Source organism: Festucalex cinctus, chromosome 4, assembly GCF_051991245.1.
Source record: "Festucalex cinctus isolate MCC-2025b chromosome 4, RoL_Fcin_1.0, whole genome shotgun sequence".
Lineage (NCBI taxonomy): Eukaryota > Metazoa > Chordata > Actinopteri > Syngnathiformes > Syngnathidae > Festucalex > Festucalex cinctus.
Window position 1 is genome coordinate 15,467,608 of NC_135414.1, and position 21,707 is coordinate 15,489,314.

The 21,707-nt window shown below is 40.2% G+C and overlaps 2 protein-coding genes across 7 annotated transcripts in view; one reads left to right on the forward strand and one right to left on the reverse strand.

The window, feature by feature from the left end:
• The window catches only part of map1aa (microtubule-associated protein 1Aa), a 63,187-nt gene extending 60,164 nt beyond the window's left edge, over nucleotides 1–3,023 (forward strand). For both annotated transcript variants that reach the window (XM_077519179.1, XM_077519180.1), the window contains 2 exons: nucleotides 44–258; nucleotides 1,750–3,023. In XM_077519179.1, coding sequence (XP_077375305.1) covers nucleotides 44–258; nucleotides 1,750–1,905 — 371 coding nt within the window. In that variant the 3' untranslated portion in view covers nucleotides 1,906–3,023. The remainder of the gene's footprint in view (nucleotides 1–43; nucleotides 259–1,749) is intronic.
• A 2,903-nt stretch (nucleotides 3,024–5,926) lies between these two features.
• ppip5k1a (diphosphoinositol pentakisphosphate kinase 1a) overlaps nucleotides 5,927–21,707 on the reverse strand; it is a 40,889-nt gene continuing 25,108 nt past the window's right edge. For 4 of the 5 annotated variants that reach the window (XM_077519197.1, XM_077519195.1, XM_077519194.1 and 1 more), the window contains 3 exons: nucleotides 10,574–10,711; nucleotides 10,374–10,490; nucleotides 5,927–7,801 (listed from right to left, as the gene is read on the reverse strand). In XM_077519197.1, coding sequence (XP_077375323.1) covers nucleotides 7,167–7,801; nucleotides 10,374–10,490; nucleotides 10,574–10,711 — 890 coding nt within the window. In that variant the 3' untranslated portion in view covers nucleotides 5,927–7,166. Of the gene's footprint in view, nucleotides 7,802–10,373; nucleotides 10,491–10,573; nucleotides 10,712–13,040; nucleotides 13,221–21,707 lie in introns of all 5 variants that reach the window. The other variant, XM_077519198.1, reaches the window with a different exon arrangement.

Consider the following 21,707-nt stretch of genomic DNA (forward strand, 5'->3'; position numbering starts at 1 on the left):
TCATAGAAAATGTTTGACCCGTTCCTTTCTTGTCACCTACCAGGGTCTCAAAAGGCTGCTTCTGCAGCTCCTATTTATGTTGACATGGCCTACATTCCCAACCACTGCAGCGCCAAGAATATAGATCAAGAATTTTTCAAACGTATCCGCTCTGCATACTATGTGGTGAGCGGGAATGACGCTGCAAGTGGTGAACCAAGCCGAGCAGTTCTCGATGCACTGCTGGATGGGAAAGCACAGTGGGGATCAAATCTTCAGGTAAGCTTTCAGTCTGCATTGTTTTGCATTTACTGGAACTTAGAGCTGTATACTAATCACCAGGCCCGCCTTTGCCAATGGTGCCTAGGGGCCTACCGTAGTCAAGGGCCTACCAGGAAAAAAAAAATCCCAATTTTTTTATTTTTCTGTCAATCATTTTACATTCTTGTAGTAGTGCAACGGGTCATCATTGATCTGTGATCAGTACGGTCCGGATCAGGCCCCACGGTTCGGATTGCGCACAGTCCGCGGATTGGTGGGTGGAAAATAAACCAAACTGCGCATTCAAATGAAAACAACATGATCAGTCGACAGTCACTATAATAGCAGCAGAGGAAGTCGAAATCTATTGTAGATCACGTAACTCGCATGTATGGGAGCATTTTGGCAACTAGGGGTGAAATTAGTCCTCAAATTAATGATATGGTGTGTGTTTTTCTGCCTCTTGTCCAGACACCATCATTCAGACATGCCAAGGAAGCTAGAAATATGCTCTACATTACACACTGCCTACACTGTGGCTAACTTCAAAAATAATGTTTACCAAATAATACATTGACAGCATTGCACCAATGCAAATAGCTTTAGTAGACTTTTACTTCGAAGTTGGCTCGCGTTGTGACTTAATGGCTAGCTAGCTTGATTTCCCTTTTCGACGTTTCAGATTGTCAAGTCATAGTTGCGACCAACAGCAACACAACACTATCCCCAAAGTATATTCAATTGCTAATTTAGGCCGCTACGAAACCGCTAGTTAACTACGCCGTCATGTGGTACGGCACAAATCTCCGATGTTAGTGGCTAGCGGCTAGCTGTTAGCATTAACAGCTAGTGCCTTAGTAACAGTAAATGAGTTGCAGCTGGTACCTGACTTGCTTTCTTTACTCCTTTTTCAACATTCTGGACCAAGGTTACTTTGTAATTCACTCTCCATGTTTAAATAAATAGAACTTTGTATTCACTTTTGCCCATTAAAAAAACAAACAAACAAAAAAAAAACATTCAACTCCAAATGTCAAATACAGTAGTTTAGATTTTAGGAACAACACTTTAAGCCATTAATACCTTATTTTACACATAGAACATGTATAAAATAAGAATGTATCTGGCTCACATTGCATTTAAAGATGTGTTCCTGAATCCTAAACATCCATATTAGACATTTTGAGTCGATTTTTTTTTTTCTAATTTAATGAGCGAAAGCATTTTACAAAATAAATGAAGACAAAATACTCGCTATCTTTTTTTTTTTTTTTTGCTGATCCAAAACAAAATGATCTGATCCGTGACTCAAAATGTTTTTTTGGGGGGGCTATATTTGATGATTTAGGTAAAGGTGGCCCTGGGCCCAGCCCCAGTTACACCTCTAATTGCTTTTATTTGACACAGTTGATTGATTCAACATCTTAATCACCCACATTGTTGTAAAGTTTAAGACCGTTTCAGTTTTGCCCTCATCAGATGTGAAATCTCCAAACGTTTTGCGTTCAGGTGACGCTGATCCCGACTCATGACACAGAAGTGACTCGTGAGTGGTACCAGCAGACGCACGAGCGTCAGCAGGAGCTCAACATCATGGTCCTGGCCTCCAGCAGCACCGTCGTCATGCAGGATGAATCTTTCCCCGCCTGCAAGATTGAGTTCTAGGAATGCTGTTCCACGCCTTGGCCTCCATACTGTTTGAATAACTCTTCTCTCGTGCCCAATTAAGGTGTTTTTGTCACTTTTGTGGTAACTTTATAGAACCATTTTAGTAATTTTGTTTCATTATTCAGTAAGCTTGTTGTGACTGTCACAACAATTACACAATGTCCTCCTGACATGATTGGATTTTTGTTGCTATTCCTTCAAACAGTTGAAATCTAATTAGACTTTGTTTTGTTTTTTTTTAAGGCCAATATGAATCGCTGTCCTCCCCAGTATCTCAGTTGTTTTTGCAGTATAGCTGATCAGATTGAAATATTGTGTTAGTAGAAAACGAATATCGTGATCATTTTCCTCACTTTAATAACAGTTCCAGTGTTTGAACTTTGTGCCTCCGATCGACATTGTGAAATAGAGAATAATATTCAAGTTAGAGGCCGCAGTGTCCTTGCAGTGTCTTTCAAATATATTTGCTGTAGCATAGGAAAGATTTTATTCAAACTTCCATATGGTTGTTGACTATTTATACATTTCAAAGTGATGTGAATTTGACCAATAATTTCTCAGCATTTTTCCCCCTTTTTTCTTTGAGGTTTTGTTGATATGCTGTTGCGGAAAATTGAAGAGAAGTGCAGCCAGTTGTGATTTCTCAAGAAACGGTCAACCAACCCTTGACATTCTGTCTTTATAATAAAAGTGCATTTGAAGGAAGACGCTAAACCTCATATCAGCTCCTGCATCTTTTGGATCTTTTTTCCGAAGCTGCGTCCAAGGTTGACGAATGTACCACAATAGAGAGGAGGAAGTTGTGTTTGCACACTGGACAAGATGTGGGCTGCTGCTGCTGTGATTACTTGGAGAGGTGAGACCCATGTGCCTTTTAGTCCTGATGTGCTAGGAGATTGCACGGGTGGAAACGTGTATTTGTTGTCGAGTTTGGACGTGAACCGGCGCTTAGTGAAAGAGGAGCTGACGAGCTGGTCTCAATTTTTTTTGTGAGTTTTGTCTGCAACGTGCGTGCACAAAAGACTGATGTTTTGCACTTTTGAAAGAATTGCATCAGTGTTTCCACAAGCTGCCAGTTAAAAAAAATAAAAAAAAAAAAAAAAAAAAAAAAAAAAGCACAAAATAACAACCAGTGTACTAGAGTGAAAGCAGTCTTACCTATTTAGTTTAATGATAACAATAATGCATTGGTTTGAAAATCATTTTCAATAAATTTAAAGAGTTTGATCTCAATCATTAAGACATGTTTTGTTAGCTTATTTTTAAATATACTCATTCTTCAGCTAATTTAGTCCAAATGTTGGGACAGTATCAACATAAAATTATAAAAGTTCTGCTTGCCACCTTTAGCTGTCTGAAAAAAAGATGATATACTTTACATAATAATCTAAATTGACATTCTGCAATTTTTATGTGCCGTCAGAATGACATTCCAAGGTCGACTTGCCAGTTTTGTGGAGCACAGCGCAAAGCCTCATGGGAAATGTACACATCTGATGAAGGCTTTGTTGATATTGAATTGTCCACAGCAGCTCAGCAAGATAAGTCACAAGGCACATGATCAGTGACAGTTTGTATGAAAAGTGGACTTGACTGCAGACAACACTTGAATATTTTAGGTGAAATTATGCTAAATATCGGAAACGTCAATAAAAATGCATTTCCTGACATTTAATTGAACAAACAAACAATTATGCCCCAAACCACACCATTCTGTTTACATTTTATTTTGTGCAGTGTCAAAATGACACACTGAAAATGTGCATAATTGTTTATAGATACATTAATTTATTTTCAGTCATTTAATTGCTTAGTGATTTTTGAATTGGTTTGTTAAACTGGATATTTAGATTCTTAGCGTGTTTTAATTTGATATTGTGACATTTGTATTATTTCCATCTCAATACCAAGCAAACCAAATGAATCATTCAACTAATTACGGGACCAAAACACCAATCGCCAGGGTCAACATTTGTAGAGCCGCAAGTCTATCCAGTTCTTGCTGGATATGAATCCGTTTCCTATAAGTGATGTATATACAAGAGTTGCATGTACACAAACAGGCTGCAGGCAGTAGCTTCAGTTGATTTGAATGTGATGATGCAGATTACTTTTACGTTCTCTGTGGAGGACTTTGAAATCTTCTGGTTGCCTTGTTTACTGCACATCTGACGGCTGACTGTGGCCAGCAGCACATCTCCAAGTCATGAAGGGCACTTTTCAATAAACCAAGTATGCATCATTCAATGCTACATGTATTCCTTTGGGTGACAGGAAACATTGTCAATGTCTGTTTACCCCCTGCAGCCCCGATGGGCAATATAATCCACAATACTTCTACATTATACAGACTGCTAATAACGATCTACACTATTTACATATGAGACTGACTTTACTACCTATCATTGATAGTTAAAACATCCACATTTGACCGCTGCATTTTCAGAGAATGTGATTTGAGTCCTGCTTTCCTCCACTGAGCAATGCTTGTACATGCATGTGTACCCTCTGAGTTCTCACAAATTTCAATAGCAGATGAGAAAATAACTTGAAAAGAGAAGTGCTGCTTTACAGTTGAAGTTACTGTCATGTGGAATGACTGTGTTGTACTGCAAAGAAAGATATGGGATTCATTTCTTTTTTTTTTCTCCACCTCCTGTTTTGAGTGCAATATTCTGTTTTACTCTTCAAATGTGTAAAAGTAAAAAAATAAAATAAAATAAACCCTATTGTCTAAGGGAAAATGAAGATGAAGACAAATAAAACATTTACTGAAAAAAAAAAAACAACTTTCAAAGTTTCATCTTCTTGTATTCTCACTGATGTCATGATAGCATGAAAAGTTGTAAACAGTGGGAAGCCAGAATCTTAGCTAGGCTATATTCAAGGAACAAATGCTATTATTAGTCACTTAATCATAGTTAGTAGTCCTACAGAATTGTTGTCTTTTTTTCTGGTCATATCAAGTTTTCCGTCCACTTATTTTTGAATCGATGGGACCAGGCAAAGAATCATAACTGGCCCAATTGTTCAATGAACTCAAAAGTCGGCCTATGCGTCAGACATGCACACACGAGGCAGTTTGAATGACAAGCAAGGGATAATGTCCAAGGGCAAAGTTGACAGGAAGAGAACAGGAAGTCAGACAGACTGAGGAAATCAAAACTAATCCTAATTAGTTTACTTTTTGCCACAAAAATGTTTGCTTTCGATTCTCTACTTTTCATTAAAGTACATCCATCCATTTTCTTATGCTAATCTAGGGTCAGGTCACAGGGGCAGCAGTTTAAGTAGGGAAGCCCAGATTTCCCTTTCCCCAGCCACTTCGTCCAGCTCTTGCAGGGGAATTCCACACATTTCCAGTAAATTCGACATGTTGAATCGGGGTCGGGCGTCGGGGCATTTGATCACTGTGATTGGCTGTTACCTAGCGAATCAGCAGACTGGGCAAGAAGAGTACGTGACGAACGTGGATAAACAGTACTGATGGAAAGCCTGGACCTTCTTTCTTTCTTTTTTTATGACATGGGGACACGACTGGATATAGCAGGACGATTTACTTTTGTATCCGGAGGGTTTCATTCACGTGGGAGGACATCGTGAGAGAAAAAGTAACCGGTATACATTGTTTATGTTTTTATATCCCGCCCCCGTAAAGAGGTTTCCGGTTGCCTTTAGGAATATTGACTACCGCCGCCGATGGTATGGAGGGGAATTACTTCTCACGCATGCGCTGAAGGTACGTAATAATCGGTGCGGTGTGTATTTACGTCAGTTTTTTACGCGACATGCCGACGCCACGGGTCGCCGTCAGTCACATTTGGCAGATATTGGATTGGTGTATCTAGAACCCAGACATAACCAAAATAAATAAATAAATGCAAAGAAGTGATAATAGTTCTTTCGTATCGATACAATACCGATACTCACTTTAGTATCGATTCTATCGATATTTGGATCGATCTGCACAGCCCCACTTCTTATACGCAAAAATAAATAAATACATAAAAACGTCTGCTTCAATGAACCAATTTATTTATGATTATTCAAGATGAGGTCACTCATAATATTGAAATGATTTTCTCTCCTGAACATAAATACTTTTGACATCATTTGTTATAATTCTGTCTTGATCCATGTACAAGGGAGGTGGCAGAACGTTTACATTGAACAATTTAAACAGTATTCATAAGTCGGGGGAAAAAAAGAAACATCCTGCACAGAAGCAAAAAGCAGTACACAAACACAATCAACATTTTCCCAGTGCACACAGACATGATTGTACAGTTTCAACAACTCACTTGTGCCATCTGGCAGTATAAGATCCTAGATTAAAAGTGGCACATCAACTTCCTAGCACGTGTGCAGTCACTCCCTATATGCCTGCTACATAACTGCTTGCCACAATAAAAGCATCTTCAAAAGTAAAACGTCACCTTTGAGTAGGCTATAATATTGGTTTTGAAAAGTTGCCCGAACAACCAGCAAAACCATGGTTGAAAATACTAAAATACTTTGTCAAAAATAAATACTATTTTCTAACAGGTAATCTTGAAAGGCATTAAGGACTTTGGCAATTAGCAGGACGGTACACACATTTCCACTTTAGAGTCGAAGCAGCTCTGGACAAGCGACAACAGTGTCAGGTCAAGCAGGTGCTTGATTAAGAGCCAACAACAGTGTCGCTGTTAGGAAGTGCTAGCACATATGACCTGATATGCAACATGAACAGTAACAGGTTAAACTCCTTCTTAGCTATCATCACAACACCCTTGGGGATAAACTGTACACTGAGAAATGAAAATCAAGATACAAACACAGTGGTACCCTGACACATGAATGTAATTCATTCCATGAATGAGCTTGTAATTTAATTAACTCCAATTGTATAGATAGATGCAGGACGACAATATCTCACATTTTAGCTCGCAACACAAAACAAAAATACAAAACTGACCAAGCGTTGCTAAGTTGGGTGCACTCTCAAGTTAAGGTACCAACGTGTGAAGGAAAAGTTATTGTATTGTGAGTGCTTGTATACAACACACAACTTTCCCACCACCAAGCTGATGAACTGAACCAGTTTGTTTGATTGGGCCTATGTCAGCATTTTGTATTTACGGGTAATGAACAGCACTTAACACATAACAGCGAGTCACAGGACAAAAGACAGACCTAATATTCTCCTAAGTACACTGCTGTACGTACTGAATAATTAAAACAACCCCTGTGGTAGTTTTTTGTTCATCTTTGTGGCATCATGATTCTGATGGGGGATCATCTTTGACCTCAAGAGGTGACTCCGACTCCGGAGGATTCTCAGGACTGTCCATCCACAAGTCCACCGACTCCTGGGTGTCGAAGAACTCGTCGTGTCCTTCAGGAGACATGGGCGTCTGGGTGCTGGAACCCGCCTCGCTGCTGCTCTCTCGGAGCTCCAGCAGCACAGGCAGTGAGCTCGGGAGACAGAAGCCTTCCATCCGCCCTAGAGAGAGCTCGGCTAGTGGGGAGCAGGGTGGCCTCAAACCAGCATCTAGAACTCCACTACTGGTAAGGTCCGTGGCTGAACAAGTGTCTTGGCCTTCCTGCGTGTGTTCAGGATCATCAAATTGGCGATCGGTAATGTTGCACGGCTCGCCATCATCCTCTGGTGAATTATTTGGAGTCTGCGGTACTTCAGAGGGGTTTGAAATAGTTGAGAAATTTGAGTCTGGAATTTGCGACGCCAATGGAGGTGCTGGTTGGGAGGCGAGGTTTTGAGAGGAATGGGTTTCCTCACTACTCTGCGGAGTGAGTGAGATCTTATCACTGAAACTGAAACGTGGGGAGGTGTCGGCTGTAGTGGGAGAAGATGGCCCTGCGCTGGATACCGTACTGGATGGACCACTGCTGTCTATAGGCATAGGAGACAAACACGCATGAAATATACATGACCAAACTGTGACTTGAACAGTTTACAAACCAGTGTAAACAATGTTTAACCCCTTCAGATGGTCCCAGTGGACATGACATATTTGCATGTCTAAACCAATAAAATGCACAATTTGGATGATGTCAACACCACTAGTACATGATTGGATCTCATCTAACCAATCACAATCGCAAGTTGATTTGCATGATGTTCATGTTAATGTTAAATGTTGCAACACGTTACAGATTTACAGTCAGGCAAGGTGGTGATATCTGTGAAACATTGCAGGAAAAGACAGAGGAACAGAGTAATCTGCTAGTGAATTCCACCCCCCGATTTGTTCAATCAAGTAATCACTTAAAAAGAACGTGACTGACAACAGGAAAAAAGTAATTCAAAAACAGGCGAGAAATAAAGTAATTTATATCAAGTTGTCTGGAAAGAGGTGCTAAAAACGACAGTGGGAGCCATTATCCACAAATGGAGAAAGCATGACCCTCACTGAGATGTCACCTTATCGTGGGAGAAGGGTTTGCGTGTCCCAACGGTGCTCGGAGCTGAATTTTCTGTGACTTTATAGCCTTGGCAAACAGGTAGTAAGGGAGGGACCAGAGAACACACAGTTCCAAAGATCCCTTTGATGAATGATAAAGGAATACATTTTCCCTTGCCCGAACAGGTCACTGGGACCCCATTCTGGAGCCAGGCCTAGAGGCGGGGCTTAAAGGTGAGCGCCTGGTGGTTGGGCCTGCACTCATGGGGCTTGGCCGGGCTCAGCCCAAAAGGACAACATGGGTCCCCTTCTCCTGAGAGAGGGACCATACGGATCGTGAGCTGGGCAGCAGCCAAAGGCAGGGACAGAAGCTGTCTCTCGGGATGTGGAACGACACCTCTTTGGCAAGGAAGGAGCCCAGCCTGGTGTGTGAGGTCAAGAAGTTCGGACTAGATATAGTTGGTCTTTCCTCAGCACACAGCTTGGGTTTCAGTATTTGTCTTCTCGACAGGGGTTGGACTCTCTTCCACTCTGGAGTTGCCCACGATGTGAGGTGCTGAGCAAATGGGGGGCATACTTATTGCTCTATGGCTTGGTGCCTGTATGTTAGGATTAACCACAGCAGATGAGTGGAGGAGGGAAGTGTCCTGTTTTTTTGTGCTTAGGTAAAAACAATTTTTGAGTCTTTGGAGGGGTGGAGCTGTAAATTGATTACCACCTGGTGATGTGTTGGCTCCGTTATTAGGCAAAGATGCTGGTCTGACTTGGCAGACCCAAACGTATTGTGAGAGTCTGCTGGGAATGTCAAGCAGAGTCCCCTCTAGGAGTTTCAATTCCCAACTTTGGCAGAACCTCAACCACATCCCGGGGGAGGCAGGGGACAGTGAGTCAGAGTGGACCATGTTCCGCGCATCCATTGTTGAGGTGGGCGACTGAAGCTATGATCGTAAGGTGATCGGTGCCTGTTGTGGCAGCAATCCCAAAACGCGTTGAAGTGGAGTTTGGTCAGGCCATGGACAACGAGTTCCAGACAGCTTTGAGGAAATTCAGATCCAGTATCCGGTGTCTCAGGAGAGGGAAGGGGTGCACCATTAGCACTGTGTAGTGGAGATGGTGTAATGCCGACCTAAACTTGGGACGTTGTGAATTGGTGGGTAGAATGCTTCGGAAACCTCCTATATTCCTTTGAGGAAGCAGAGCTTGGAGGCTTCTGAGGGGGGCTCTCCTATCTCTGGCATTGAGGTCCTGAGGTGGTTGGGCAGCTCTGCGGTGGCGGGGTCCCGGGTGTGGATGAGATCCGCCCAGAGTTCCTGGGGGCTCCGGATGTTGTGGGGCTGTCCTGGTAGACATGCCTCTACAACATAACATGGAGATCATGGACAGTGCCTCTGGATTGGCAGAGTGGGGCGGTGGTCCCCCTTTTTAAGAAGGGAGACCGGGTGGACTGGAAGGTGTGCTGCAACTACAGAGGGGTCACACTCCTCAACCTCCCTGGTAAGGTCTATTAAGGCTGTTGGAAAGGAGGCATAGTATTGTTTTCATGCCAGCGTGGAACAATGGACCAGCTTTACACACTTGGCAGGGTCCTTGAGGGTGCATGGGAGTTTGCCTAACCTGTCTACATGTGTTTTGTGCACTTGGAGGTGCTTTCAGAGCATGGGGTATCAAAACCCCTGAGATTACAACTGTTAGGTCCCAGTACGACCAGTGTCTGGGCTCATTTCTAAGTGAGAGTTAGACTCCACCAAGGCTGGCCTTAGTCACTGATTCTGTACATAAACTTTATGTACATAATTTCTAACCGTAGCCAAGGTGTTGAGGGAGTCTGTTTTCTGGGCTCAGTATTGCATCGCTGTCGTTTTTAAATGGTGTGATACTTTTGGCTTCATTAAGCCACGATCTCTAACTGTCACAGTGGCGATTCGCAGCCATACACCTAAGGCCAATCTATTTCTGTACATATATCTTACATGTGGTTTTAGTAGTTGAGCCACATGCACGTGAGAAGGTACTTATGGAAAGGGAAACACTTCCTTGTAACAAGTGATTTTCAATACTCACACCACGGAGGTTTGTCTGAACGAGACTTGAGAGACATGGACGAGGAGAGGACTCTGTGGGGGATGTAGGAACTATCCCCTGATGGATGGTTGTGAGCACTAAACATGGCAGACAACGCTGCAGAGACAAAAGAACAAAAATGAAGAGGTGACGATTATTCTAAATATTTACAGTTGCTCAGACTTATATAAGTGGCTAACCTCTGGTGGTCCTTGTATGTGGATCTCCGGCACTCTCACACACGCTTGTGAGGAATTCATTGACCTGTTTGAGTGACAATGAGTTGTGTAGAGTTTCCAGAGGATAGATGGAGGGCACCATGGAGCATCCTTCAAAGCCTGTGGTACAGGAGAGACACGATGCAGACAGACATACATTATCAGCTCTTAGTTGGTCTGGGCGGCCAGATGAGTAGCTAGACTGAACCACACCAGCTGACTTATGAGAGAGCAGTTCAATACTTCCTAATTAAAAAATAATCGATATCCAGCTGTCTTCACAACACACCTTACTTCACATGTTGTGAACTGATACCAGATTTGACCATAATCACCACACAGCTAAGTTTCAAAACCCATGCTGGATGTCAACCTAACATGGCGCTATATCAAACAGCAGGTCTACAAATCAGAGGCCCAAGCCGATTCTAAAACTCAAACAGCCTTATTATTAGTCAGTCCCAAACATGCTTGCCTCTAGCGAGCAGCACAGCAGCTGCAACATCAGGTCCGACGTATGTTAGCAGTCAGTTGAACTGCTGTTAGTGGACAACCAAGCCACACATCAGAGCTGCTCAGTTACAAAGTATCAGGCTCCAACTCATCCTCATCATCTACAGTCTCAGATGAGGATGACTCTAAAAATGTAGAGTAAACGAGAAAACAATCAAATCATGCTTATTTAAATAAGCTATGGTACGTACATAGTGACATTTACTTTTAAAAAAATCCTCCAAATCAAAGATGAAAGCAAATGATGAAAGGGTGTGGTCTTGAAATAAACTGCCATACCTTGACACTGAGATGTTCTATAGAATTTCTTGTAGCATAGCAAGAAAAGACTTTTTATGATATGGTTATGTTTTCATGTTTTTTTGTTTTTTGTTTTTTTTTTAAACAAAAAACACAAAAAAACGCAAATCAAACAATACAAATGTTTCTCTAAATCAAGTTTCTTTATTATTGTGCAGCTGGATCAGCCTAATGGGAAAAAAATAGGAAGCAATCATCGTGGCAGCTGACTTGATTTCAATTTGAGGCTGATGTGACAGACTTGAACTGGAGCACAATATTAAATTTTCAGTTCTCATATGCACTAGCACACCACTTATGTGCACCCTTGACAATAACGTTTACAGGTGAACTGAATTAGACTTTCGCTAAACGTTTGAAACCACATGCAACTGCTCATTAGTTTTTGCCCAAACTTTTCTGTTCTCTAAGTTGAATGGCAAAATTTACACACACTTCCTGGGACAATTATTACAAGATATTTAAACAGTCCTGTCAGTCCAAGATGACATCAATAGTACCTCGCCATTGTGAGGCTTCAAAACGTTATGTTCGCAGAGTAAAGTAGCCACTGATATTAGTGTCACAGTGTCACCTGCAGGTTCCGACCAACAGAGATAGACTGAAAGAGGGTCAGATTGGCAAAGAAGTGGATGTCTATGGTAAGTAAAAATAAAAATAAAAAAAGTGTTCTGACTTTTGCTGTTTAGCTACTTTTAAGAGAACAGCAGCTTGAATAAATAAATAAATAAATAAATATTGAACAGTTGGATATGTACATTCAAAAGTATAAAGGTTCACCTGTAAATGTCACTGTTTGGTTCATTCTGAAATTTCATTTCAAAGCACTAATTTTTTTGTGAGTACCTTAATACACTCACTTTGATATTTTATTTGTATACAAATTTTTCATTCAATATACTTGTTTTTTTTTGGTTTATATTAATTCATGTTTCCTTTCGGACATGTTATTATGCATCCGAAAAGAAAAAGGGGTGATGGGACGAAGCCAAGGCGTACTTTACTTAACTAAATGTGAGAATGAAATAAGGTACATGCAACATATATTTGAATTGAGTAGTATTGGATAAAAGTAAAATGTAGTTTGAAAGGCAAGTCAGTAAAATAAAAGGAAACAAAATGACCCACAACACAATAGTCATTGGCATGTTGTGTTTGTAAGCTGCTAAGGACATTAGAATGAAAACGCAACTTACATGTTTATTTAGAATGGAATATTCAAACTACTCATTCTACTACAGTACTGTTTTTCGAGTTTCCAGTTTTCCAAATGTTAACCTGGTATTATCATCATGTAGCACATGTATTATATAACTACATTAAGCAAATATAAGTGAGGGGAAATTAAAAATGTGATTTCAAAATTCACTCAATTCGCATCCACCTACAAAAAACAGTTTTCCTTGCAGGGCTTTGTATCTAATCAATTAGTGTGAAAATAATTTGCCTTCTATTTACCAGAGGTGAGGAAGGAGAGAGGTAGCTTTCCGTGCACCGAGTCAGCTTGCAGTCTGATAGCAGGCAAGCATGCATAAACGTCAAGTGGCAAAACACAGGCCCACCACAAGCCAAGCACAGTCCAAATCTACACAGTGTGCAGTGGTTGGACAAGGCATGAGATTGCTATAGGGCGAACCATGAAGGTACTCTATGGGGTCCTGGCCAGAGATAAGCCAGTTTCGGAAGAGGCGGAGGTGGTAGGAGCACTGGTGGAGATGGTGGGTGAGTGCACCGTCGAGAGAGAGGTGGCAGCCCAGACTGAGTTCTGTGGAGAACCGACTCAACAACTGGGCCACGTGGTCCTCCTCCAATGGCTCTGGGGAAGAACAGGGAGAGCGAGGATGGACACAGCAGAGGAGAAGGTGGGAACAATACAAAAGGCATGGAATGACAGATGGGAAGCCTGAGAGAGGAGGTAGAGAGAGGAAACGGAAGCTGATGTGCGGGAACCAAGTGAATGGCTTTTGCAAGTTTGTCTATGAGGGAAGAGCTGGATGTTGACATTCAGTCATACAACCAGAAATTGTGCAGTCATTTTTCAGCCACGGGAATTCTACAGATGCTTCCATTTCACAGCAGCGCCACATAAAAGGATATCTTGTGTGGAAATACAACTTTAACATGAGCGGCATATCGTGTGAGAGTGCAGCAAAGTCAACATAAAGATTTACCACAGAGCTGTCAACCTAGAGAACAACAATTTATCTGAAATTTCATAGTTTTTAGGCATTGCAATTGCACAAATAAATATCAGTGATTCAAAGAATAGCTCCATCACAAAACTATTATTTGCTTAGCAGAGAAATGTCAACAATGCACATAGAACACTTTTTTTTAAGGCAGCACCTCAAACAATTAAGTGCAACTGGCCATTTTACTATGAAGACATATTGTCCATGACCAAAATACATCCATCTATTATTTGAACCGCTTATCTTCACATGGATTGTGAGCAGACCAAAATACAAACAAATGATTGAAAAAAAATTCACTTACGATTAGCTACACTTCCGACAGGCGTATACGGAATTCACAATTGAATGAAGAATGACCCCTAAATTCCATATCAATTGAGGTAGCAAACAAGAAGCAACATTTTCATTCACTCAAATTTCAAAAAGTAGAATTGAAATTCGATGAAATTCAATTAAAGTGTATTTAGCAATATCTACTATATTAACAACATGTATTCAACATGTATGTAACATTCAATTTGTAAAAATTGTTTGATATGATGGTATAACAGCACTTCATCTCCCAGAATACCTTGCTTGATCAAAGACTTTAAAATGGCTCCCAAAACATTTTGGACATGTTGATTGGAGCACACCATCTCATTCTCGCTGATACAGTACGTGATGACAATGAGATTTTCTGCATTGCATTGAATTCAATTCAACACCCTATGGAGTGGAGTCAATTCAAATATTCGTCCACTGAATTGAATCGAGTAGTGAAATACTGAAATTTGCACAGCCCTGGTGGCCGTTTGTATTCCAACAAATATTACCAGTGTTACGTATTAAGTATGATAGTAACGATAGTGCAGTATTATAGTGTGTATTCTTTCATAAATAACGTTAATCCACACACCACAAACACATTTTTCTCCCTACCCCCCACCCCCCCATCTTAATTTTGCATTCAAGTGTGTTAAAAAAGCATTTGTTCCTCCTTTATGTTTTATTAACCAGTGATTGGTGTTTATTTCGTACTTCGTATTTCATATAGTGATTAAAAAAACGGGGGATTTGATGTTGTACTATATTACCAGTTCGGTTATTTTTTCCAAAGTAAAAACAGATGTTTGCAAATGTCTTATAATCAGTCTTCTTTCATGAAGGACTACAAAAATCAATCAATTACTGTTAATATGCTGAAATCAGAACATTTGGACAATTTTATGTAAAAAAAATGGCTCCAAACAATTACTCGATTATTAAAATAGTTGTGTGTTAATTTGATAATCGATTACTTGTGGATTAAGCGAATAATTCTGGTAGCTCTATTCCATGTGATTAATAATGGACTTTCATGTTTTCGGAATATCCATCACCACCTAACATTCACAACTACCAGACATAAGAAGCACAAGATTCCATGGCAATAAATTTAAGTACTGTGCTAACCAAAAATGTCAGCTTCATTAACATTAGGTCTCAAAGTCACATTACCTAAGTTGGCACTGACAATAATTTAAACACAATACAAAGGGGAGGCGTCCAAGTTGGTCCACTAGACTACATTACAGGATTTACTACTAAAGTTCAGCACAATGATTTCTAATATCACACTCCATTCAACAAGACAGCTGATCACACACAAAAATATCTTTGATTTACGAATTGTTCACTTTGACCCTGTGTGAAATATAACTTCACATTTGTATCGTATAATAATTATGCATCGAATGAGGGAAATGTTCCCTCATCTTAAGAAAAGCAGTGGCAATTTAATATCACCTAGCTGGCCAAAACTAGTTTTCACACACAGAGAAAGAAACACAGGACAATCACTGCACTGGAATGCTATGCATCTTCGAGACAGATAAAAGACAACATGATATGTTTCTTCAATGAGACAAAGAAGATGGGATGAGGAATGTTTAGCACTTCCCTGGTTGTTCAGTCAGCACAGATCTGAGTTAGCCGTGTTCGAAGAGTAACAATTCGTAACTCTACAAACATGCACTTGAGTTGTTCTACATGGGAAGAGAACATTCAGCAGTTACAATTATTTTGCGGGTGCAAAAATTCTGACTGAGAGGCAACCTGAGAAGGGTTCAAACATTTGTATTAATGTGGTTTAAAACATCTGACTTCATTCAAATCCTATACAATGACTGGAACAGGTGCATTTGACGTCGTTACCATGAAGACATGCACACGTGCGCGCACAGAAAAAAAAAAAAAAAAAGTATGCAATATTAAGCAGGGTTCCCACCCATGGCTCTGAGCAAAATGTCATCATGGGTCTCTTGTTACAACCCCACAAAAAAATGAAAGAATAAAACATACCTTTCCAGAAGAACAAAAACATAATTGTTACAAAATAATACAGGAACATGTCGGGCTCAGTGTAAAGTACAAGACCTAGTTGTGCACTTCAAACATTTTATTACATAAAACATCCCAGATTTTTCAAGAAACACAAAAAATTTAACCATTTGCATCGTGAGATGACTAAGGCAAAAAAAATAAATAAATTGCAAAAAAAAAAGAAAAAAGAAAAAAAAAAAAGACATGGGGCCCTGTCTGAAATCTGTGCAGCCCCAGTTAAGCCCCTCCCTATCAGTTTATTTGTTATTCGAAAATATGTTTATAAATGATTTTCAAGCCCCACTTTAAAAATCTGGAGCTGTGCCTGCCCATGCAACTGAAAACTCTTTCAATGATTGTACACAAACTATTTGTATTATATTATCATTATATTCTAAATTACACCATGTTGTTGAATTATGTTGTACTGTTACGAGCACTACTGTCTGCTAAAAAATGAATGAAAATAAGAATTATATTTCTGGGACTTTTTCCTTTTATACCAAACTCATACCGAGACGTGACCCTAAAACTAAGAGCGTACATACCAAACTGTGAATTCTGTGAACTGCTACACTTTCGTGTATTCCCACACATCTATTTTAGAGTCCCAAATATGAACAGCTAATAAGATCTTGACGAGTTTAAAAATTAGTATTCCTTAATTAGACCTACAGAAGTAGCAAGCAGCTCATTAAAGTAAGCTACTGTAATCGACTAGTAAATCAAAAACCCACGAGAAAGAGGATGTTAGCATGTTGGCGTGACAAGTGTTCCAATTTCTCATGTGGCCCCATTTGACCCACCCCGAACCCAACACAACTCATGTGAACAAATATTTGCTGGTGTTTTGGAGTAGAGCATATCGTTGCTGCTATGTGAAAAAAACTTATGTAAATTTTTTTCTAGTGTTGTTCCGATACCCAGCTTTGCAGTATCGGCCGATACCGATACCATACCCATACTTAAGGTTTTTTTTTTCCTCAACATGAAAAAGCTGTCCCGCTATTGGTTCAGAGCATTCAAGGGCCAATAGGATGTCTTAGATCGGCATGCGGTGAACATGTTTAAAATCTTAAACAGTAAATGTCGTGCACCAGCAAGACACAAGATGCTTCATCCAAAATCCTATATTAGCGTTGGAATTAATGGTATCGGCATGTTACTTGTGTGTAGTCACCGATACCGATACCACTGTTTTAATGCAGTATCGGCACCTCTGCCGATACCAGTATCGGTATCGGAACATTATTTTTTTCCCCATTTTTTTTTTTTTTTTTTTTATATTTATGTTTTTGGGATCTTTGCATGCATTCAGTTTCATCCTAAAAACATAAAAATGGGAAAATAAAAAAATTGACCTGTGTTTTTCCACATAGCAGCAACAATAGACTGTATGTCTACTTGTATTAATGTTGTTTAATGTCACTTGAGCGAAGAAAGGCTGTCAAGCAGGGCGTCGCCCTACTGCCTTGCTGAGTCAAAGTCGGTGCTGGGTTTCAAGTCACATTTGAAAGGGACAAAACCTAAATAATGCAAATTAATGAAATATAATTAAAAAAACACTTCAAATATAAAATATGCACAGTATATCTGTTCTTAGATGTGCAGGATGAATTGTATAATGTTATTGAAAAGTAATGTGTGAGCAAGGTGGCTCACAAACTTCGCTAAGTTCAGTTTACGCCAGTTCTGTCGGTCGGAATGGGACAAAATTCCTGCCAAAAGACAATGGCACCAAATACTCATGAAATCGATGTAAACTTCTGACAATGAAGAAATGAATGACAGATTGTCTAAAAGTCCAAATTGACCTAGAACAGCAAATTTAGTCTGCTTTCATGACACTGACAAAAAAAACAAAACAAAAAAAAAGTGTCATATTTATATATATATATAAAATGTATGCAAACTTATTGTTTTAAGTACGTATGTATTTGAATAAGATACACTGACCAGTCCGAAGCAAGTAGATTTCAATACCATTCACTCATTAATGTACTACTGTGAATGAGTTAGTCAATACAGCTAAATACTGTTTCGGCTTAGTATGAATGAAGGTAACAGAAAACTGCTCAGCTGAAGAAAGAAAGAGATAATCATGCAGTAACTGAGAACAAAATAATCATTAATGATTCGTTGCACCTTATTGTTAGGGTGCACACAAACACCTACACATGGACTATGTTGTAATTTATCCCGACAACCATGAGAGAACTATGCAAATACAACATTCTGATTAGCTCAAAAACGTCAAAGACAAACTCCCCACTCAAGTAACGGTAACTCATACATTATTCATTATAGAAAAATGAGAATAGTAATCTGTCATTCAAGAGATTGAGAGAAAAAAAAGAACAAAAAAGAAAAGAAGATTGTATTAAATGTTAGAACTGTTACTCCTTAAGACATACTAATCTGAATTTGAGCAACATTCTTATGAAAAATATTCCTCTAAAGTCACATAAACTTCATACCCTAGCGGCACCATAAAAAAAACAACATATGGCCAAATCCACCAAGAATGCACCGTGTCCGCTGACTGCCCCAATAATTTGCTCTTTATTGGCACCTGCAGCTTGCTCCCTCTTAACGTCTTATTCACAAAGGATATTGCTCGAATCATAAACTTGTGCAAACCTGCTGTCATGATCACTGGAATGTCTGTGTGAGAGGTTTCCACAGAAGAGCGGCAAGTTTACACCAGCTTCCAATAGATGTTTGCGTTTCTCTTACTGCGTGTGGCTATTATAGCGCTGGCTATCTATGAGTCAGTCTCATTTGCATAGAGGTAGGAAATTTCTACGCCAAATATACGCATATCACCTCATTTAAAATACGTGCAATACCCACCAGTACACCATCAAGAAATGAGTTTCCCCATCTGCGCGTGCTTTGTGGATTAGATGTTCCCAGATTGCTCCATTTAAACCAATCAACACAAACCTATGGGCTGTGTTCAGACTGCCAGCCAAAATCCGATTTTTAGACCATTCAGATTGAAACTGGATGGCTCTTTTCAGTCTGAACAGTCACAAGGCACATGAAATCCGATTTTTGTGGGATTGACTGAAACCACATTCAGGAGGTACTTTCATATCCAAATAGGACAGGATGCGTCTCAGTCCGAACAGGACCAGATGGGATTTGGACACTTGCTAAAAACAGTGTAGATGCAGTATGGATGTCCCGATACGATCAAGTGATCGGAACTCGGGCCTAATCGATCGGAATTGGACGCTGTGTCCCAATCAGGACTCGGCTAAATATGTGAGGTTAATTTTAATAACTTTTGTTTAACTCTGGATTTGGGTGGTGGTAAAGTGTGACGCTATTTTTCTACACAGCATGGCGTCACTTTACTACAGTGACACTATTAATGCCATCGAGCGGCGGGGCTAAACAAGGAGATGGCGCCAAGGTATTTGGAAGTAGATGATAAGTTATTATCTTTAATGTGGAAAGCGGAGACGGTGCAACTTGCACTGGACAATGTGAGCATTTCATGTGGTAGAAAGGACATACAGGAGATGCGCTGCTTCCCGGCTGCACTTCATTGATCGGCAGCCAAGCAGCTCCGTCGCCATTAGGCACTTGGACATGTTTCGTATCCCGGCGGATCCATCTGCGGGCGCGCTTCGTTTCCTCCCCCGAATCCACCTGCAGGGCCTTCAGAAGGGAGCCCGACGCCTAGCACGAATTCGGAGGGTCGGACGTGCTAGCGGGGTCGCCAAATCCCGCAGACCCAAGTCATAGTATGGTAAGATTAAATACATTTTGCTTGCTTGCTCTTTAAATGCAGCCTTTTGTTTGTTATGAAGTTAGCTTGTTTCACACACATATACTGTATTTTTTTCTTCCTAAAATAAAACATTAAGCATGCTTTATAATGGCTACAGTAGGTTCTCTAAAATAAAGCTCTTGTAAAAAAAATAATATACTGGTTAACACATTCACTGCCAGCCCAGCAAAAAATGTATCATTTGACGTATTTTTCCGTCAATGGCAGTGAATGAGTTAATAATAGCTCTTTGAGTAACTCATAGATGTGCCAAAGAAAGGGGGTTTAAATGGTTTACTTAGTTTAACCACTGTCTACTAACCATATAAAAGGTGTTGGAGTCGTTTTCTTTAAAAATAACTAAAATAAATAAATCTTAATAAAATGCCGAGGTATCGGATCGGGACTCGGAATCGGCCGATCTCAAAATGAGGAGGCTCGGACTCGGGTCCAAAAAAGTGCAATCGGGACATCCCTAGTAGACAGTCCAGCCCTAAAAATCAAGGAGGAATCCGAAGGGAATCAGATATGCCTGCAGTTTGAATGCAGCCTTAGCGGATTTTTGGCCCTCAAGAGTGTTCACAGCATATTTAAAATTAGAGATAGACCGATAATCGGTCGGGCCGATAATCGGGGCCGATATTTGACATATTGGTACATATCGGTATCGGTCTGTTTTATTAATCTGACGGCCGATATGAGCGATCCATTTAAAACTCCGTCTTTTCGCTTCGAATGCAGCCCAGAGCGTCTCTGTCTGTTATGGAGTCCAACTCCAGCAATGTAACGCCCATAGCAGCATTTGATTGGTTAGCCGTGCAAGAGCCAGAACCAATCAGTAGTGTATGCCTGTATCACAGTAGCTGGTCACAAACGCACCCACGGACACAACGCGACAGACACATGCTTCGAAGCGAAGTTAAAAGAGAAGAGACTCCGCCGATCGTTTCACCATGATAAGCTAAACACATTGAATTATGTTGTGTATTAAATGCACTATATGAATGGAGCTGCATTGCCTTGCATTGAATCCCCGCTAGCTAACAGTGGTGTGTTCAGCTTAGCATGTAGGCTAACACCCAGTAGCTAATTCGCTACTTGAACTACTCGGGGAGGGAATCACACACATTTTCACTTAATTAAGTAAATAATGTTTGTTAGAAAGGTTCCAAATATTAACAGTTGTCAATATTATATTGTCTAGTTCCATGTTAAGAGTAGAGTAATGTCATTATATTTACCTCTCGTGACGCACACATTGCATTCTGTGGTCACGTCCACTACTTGTTGCATAGCGGTTATTATGCAGTGAGATGCCACAGTGACACTAAATAGCGTTTAGTTACTTTATATTGTGTTTATTTGTCGCACTGGTTTGCCATTGTGTGCCTTAAGCTTCGACGTCGATTTGATTGACAGCTCGTTGTGCACCTCGTTAAAGTCCGCTCCGTAACTAATTAAGTGTCTCAAACACCGTTTAACTACACGAACGTGTTCTCTTCCGTATGTTTGGCATTAGTAGAGAAGTGCACTAAAGTATAGTGTGCTTATTTGCTCGTTTTGTCTCTCTTTTCACGTCATGTTTGCTGTGAGTTGGGACATTATGCTATCAATGGATGCTATTAATATGTAACATCTACGGCCGTAGTCGGCTGCAATTAATGTTCAGTGATGTAATTTCGTTACGTGCCTCATACTTTGAATAATGAGCTCATGTTTGGTGTGTTGTATAACTTTCTCGTGTGTTAGTAACTATTCATGTGGACAGCTAAGATAGTGCTTGTTAATGTGAATTAGCAATGTTGCAGCCCAGTTATTATTTAGACAAGTACATCTGTGCCATTAAGTGATACAGTACAGTACAGTAGTGAGAGAATATATACACACACGTGTCTATAAGTGTAAAACACATTAAACAGCAGAAAGTGGCAGCGGTCCACCGCAACAATGTCTGTTTAACCAAGTTATTCTTACTATTATTATA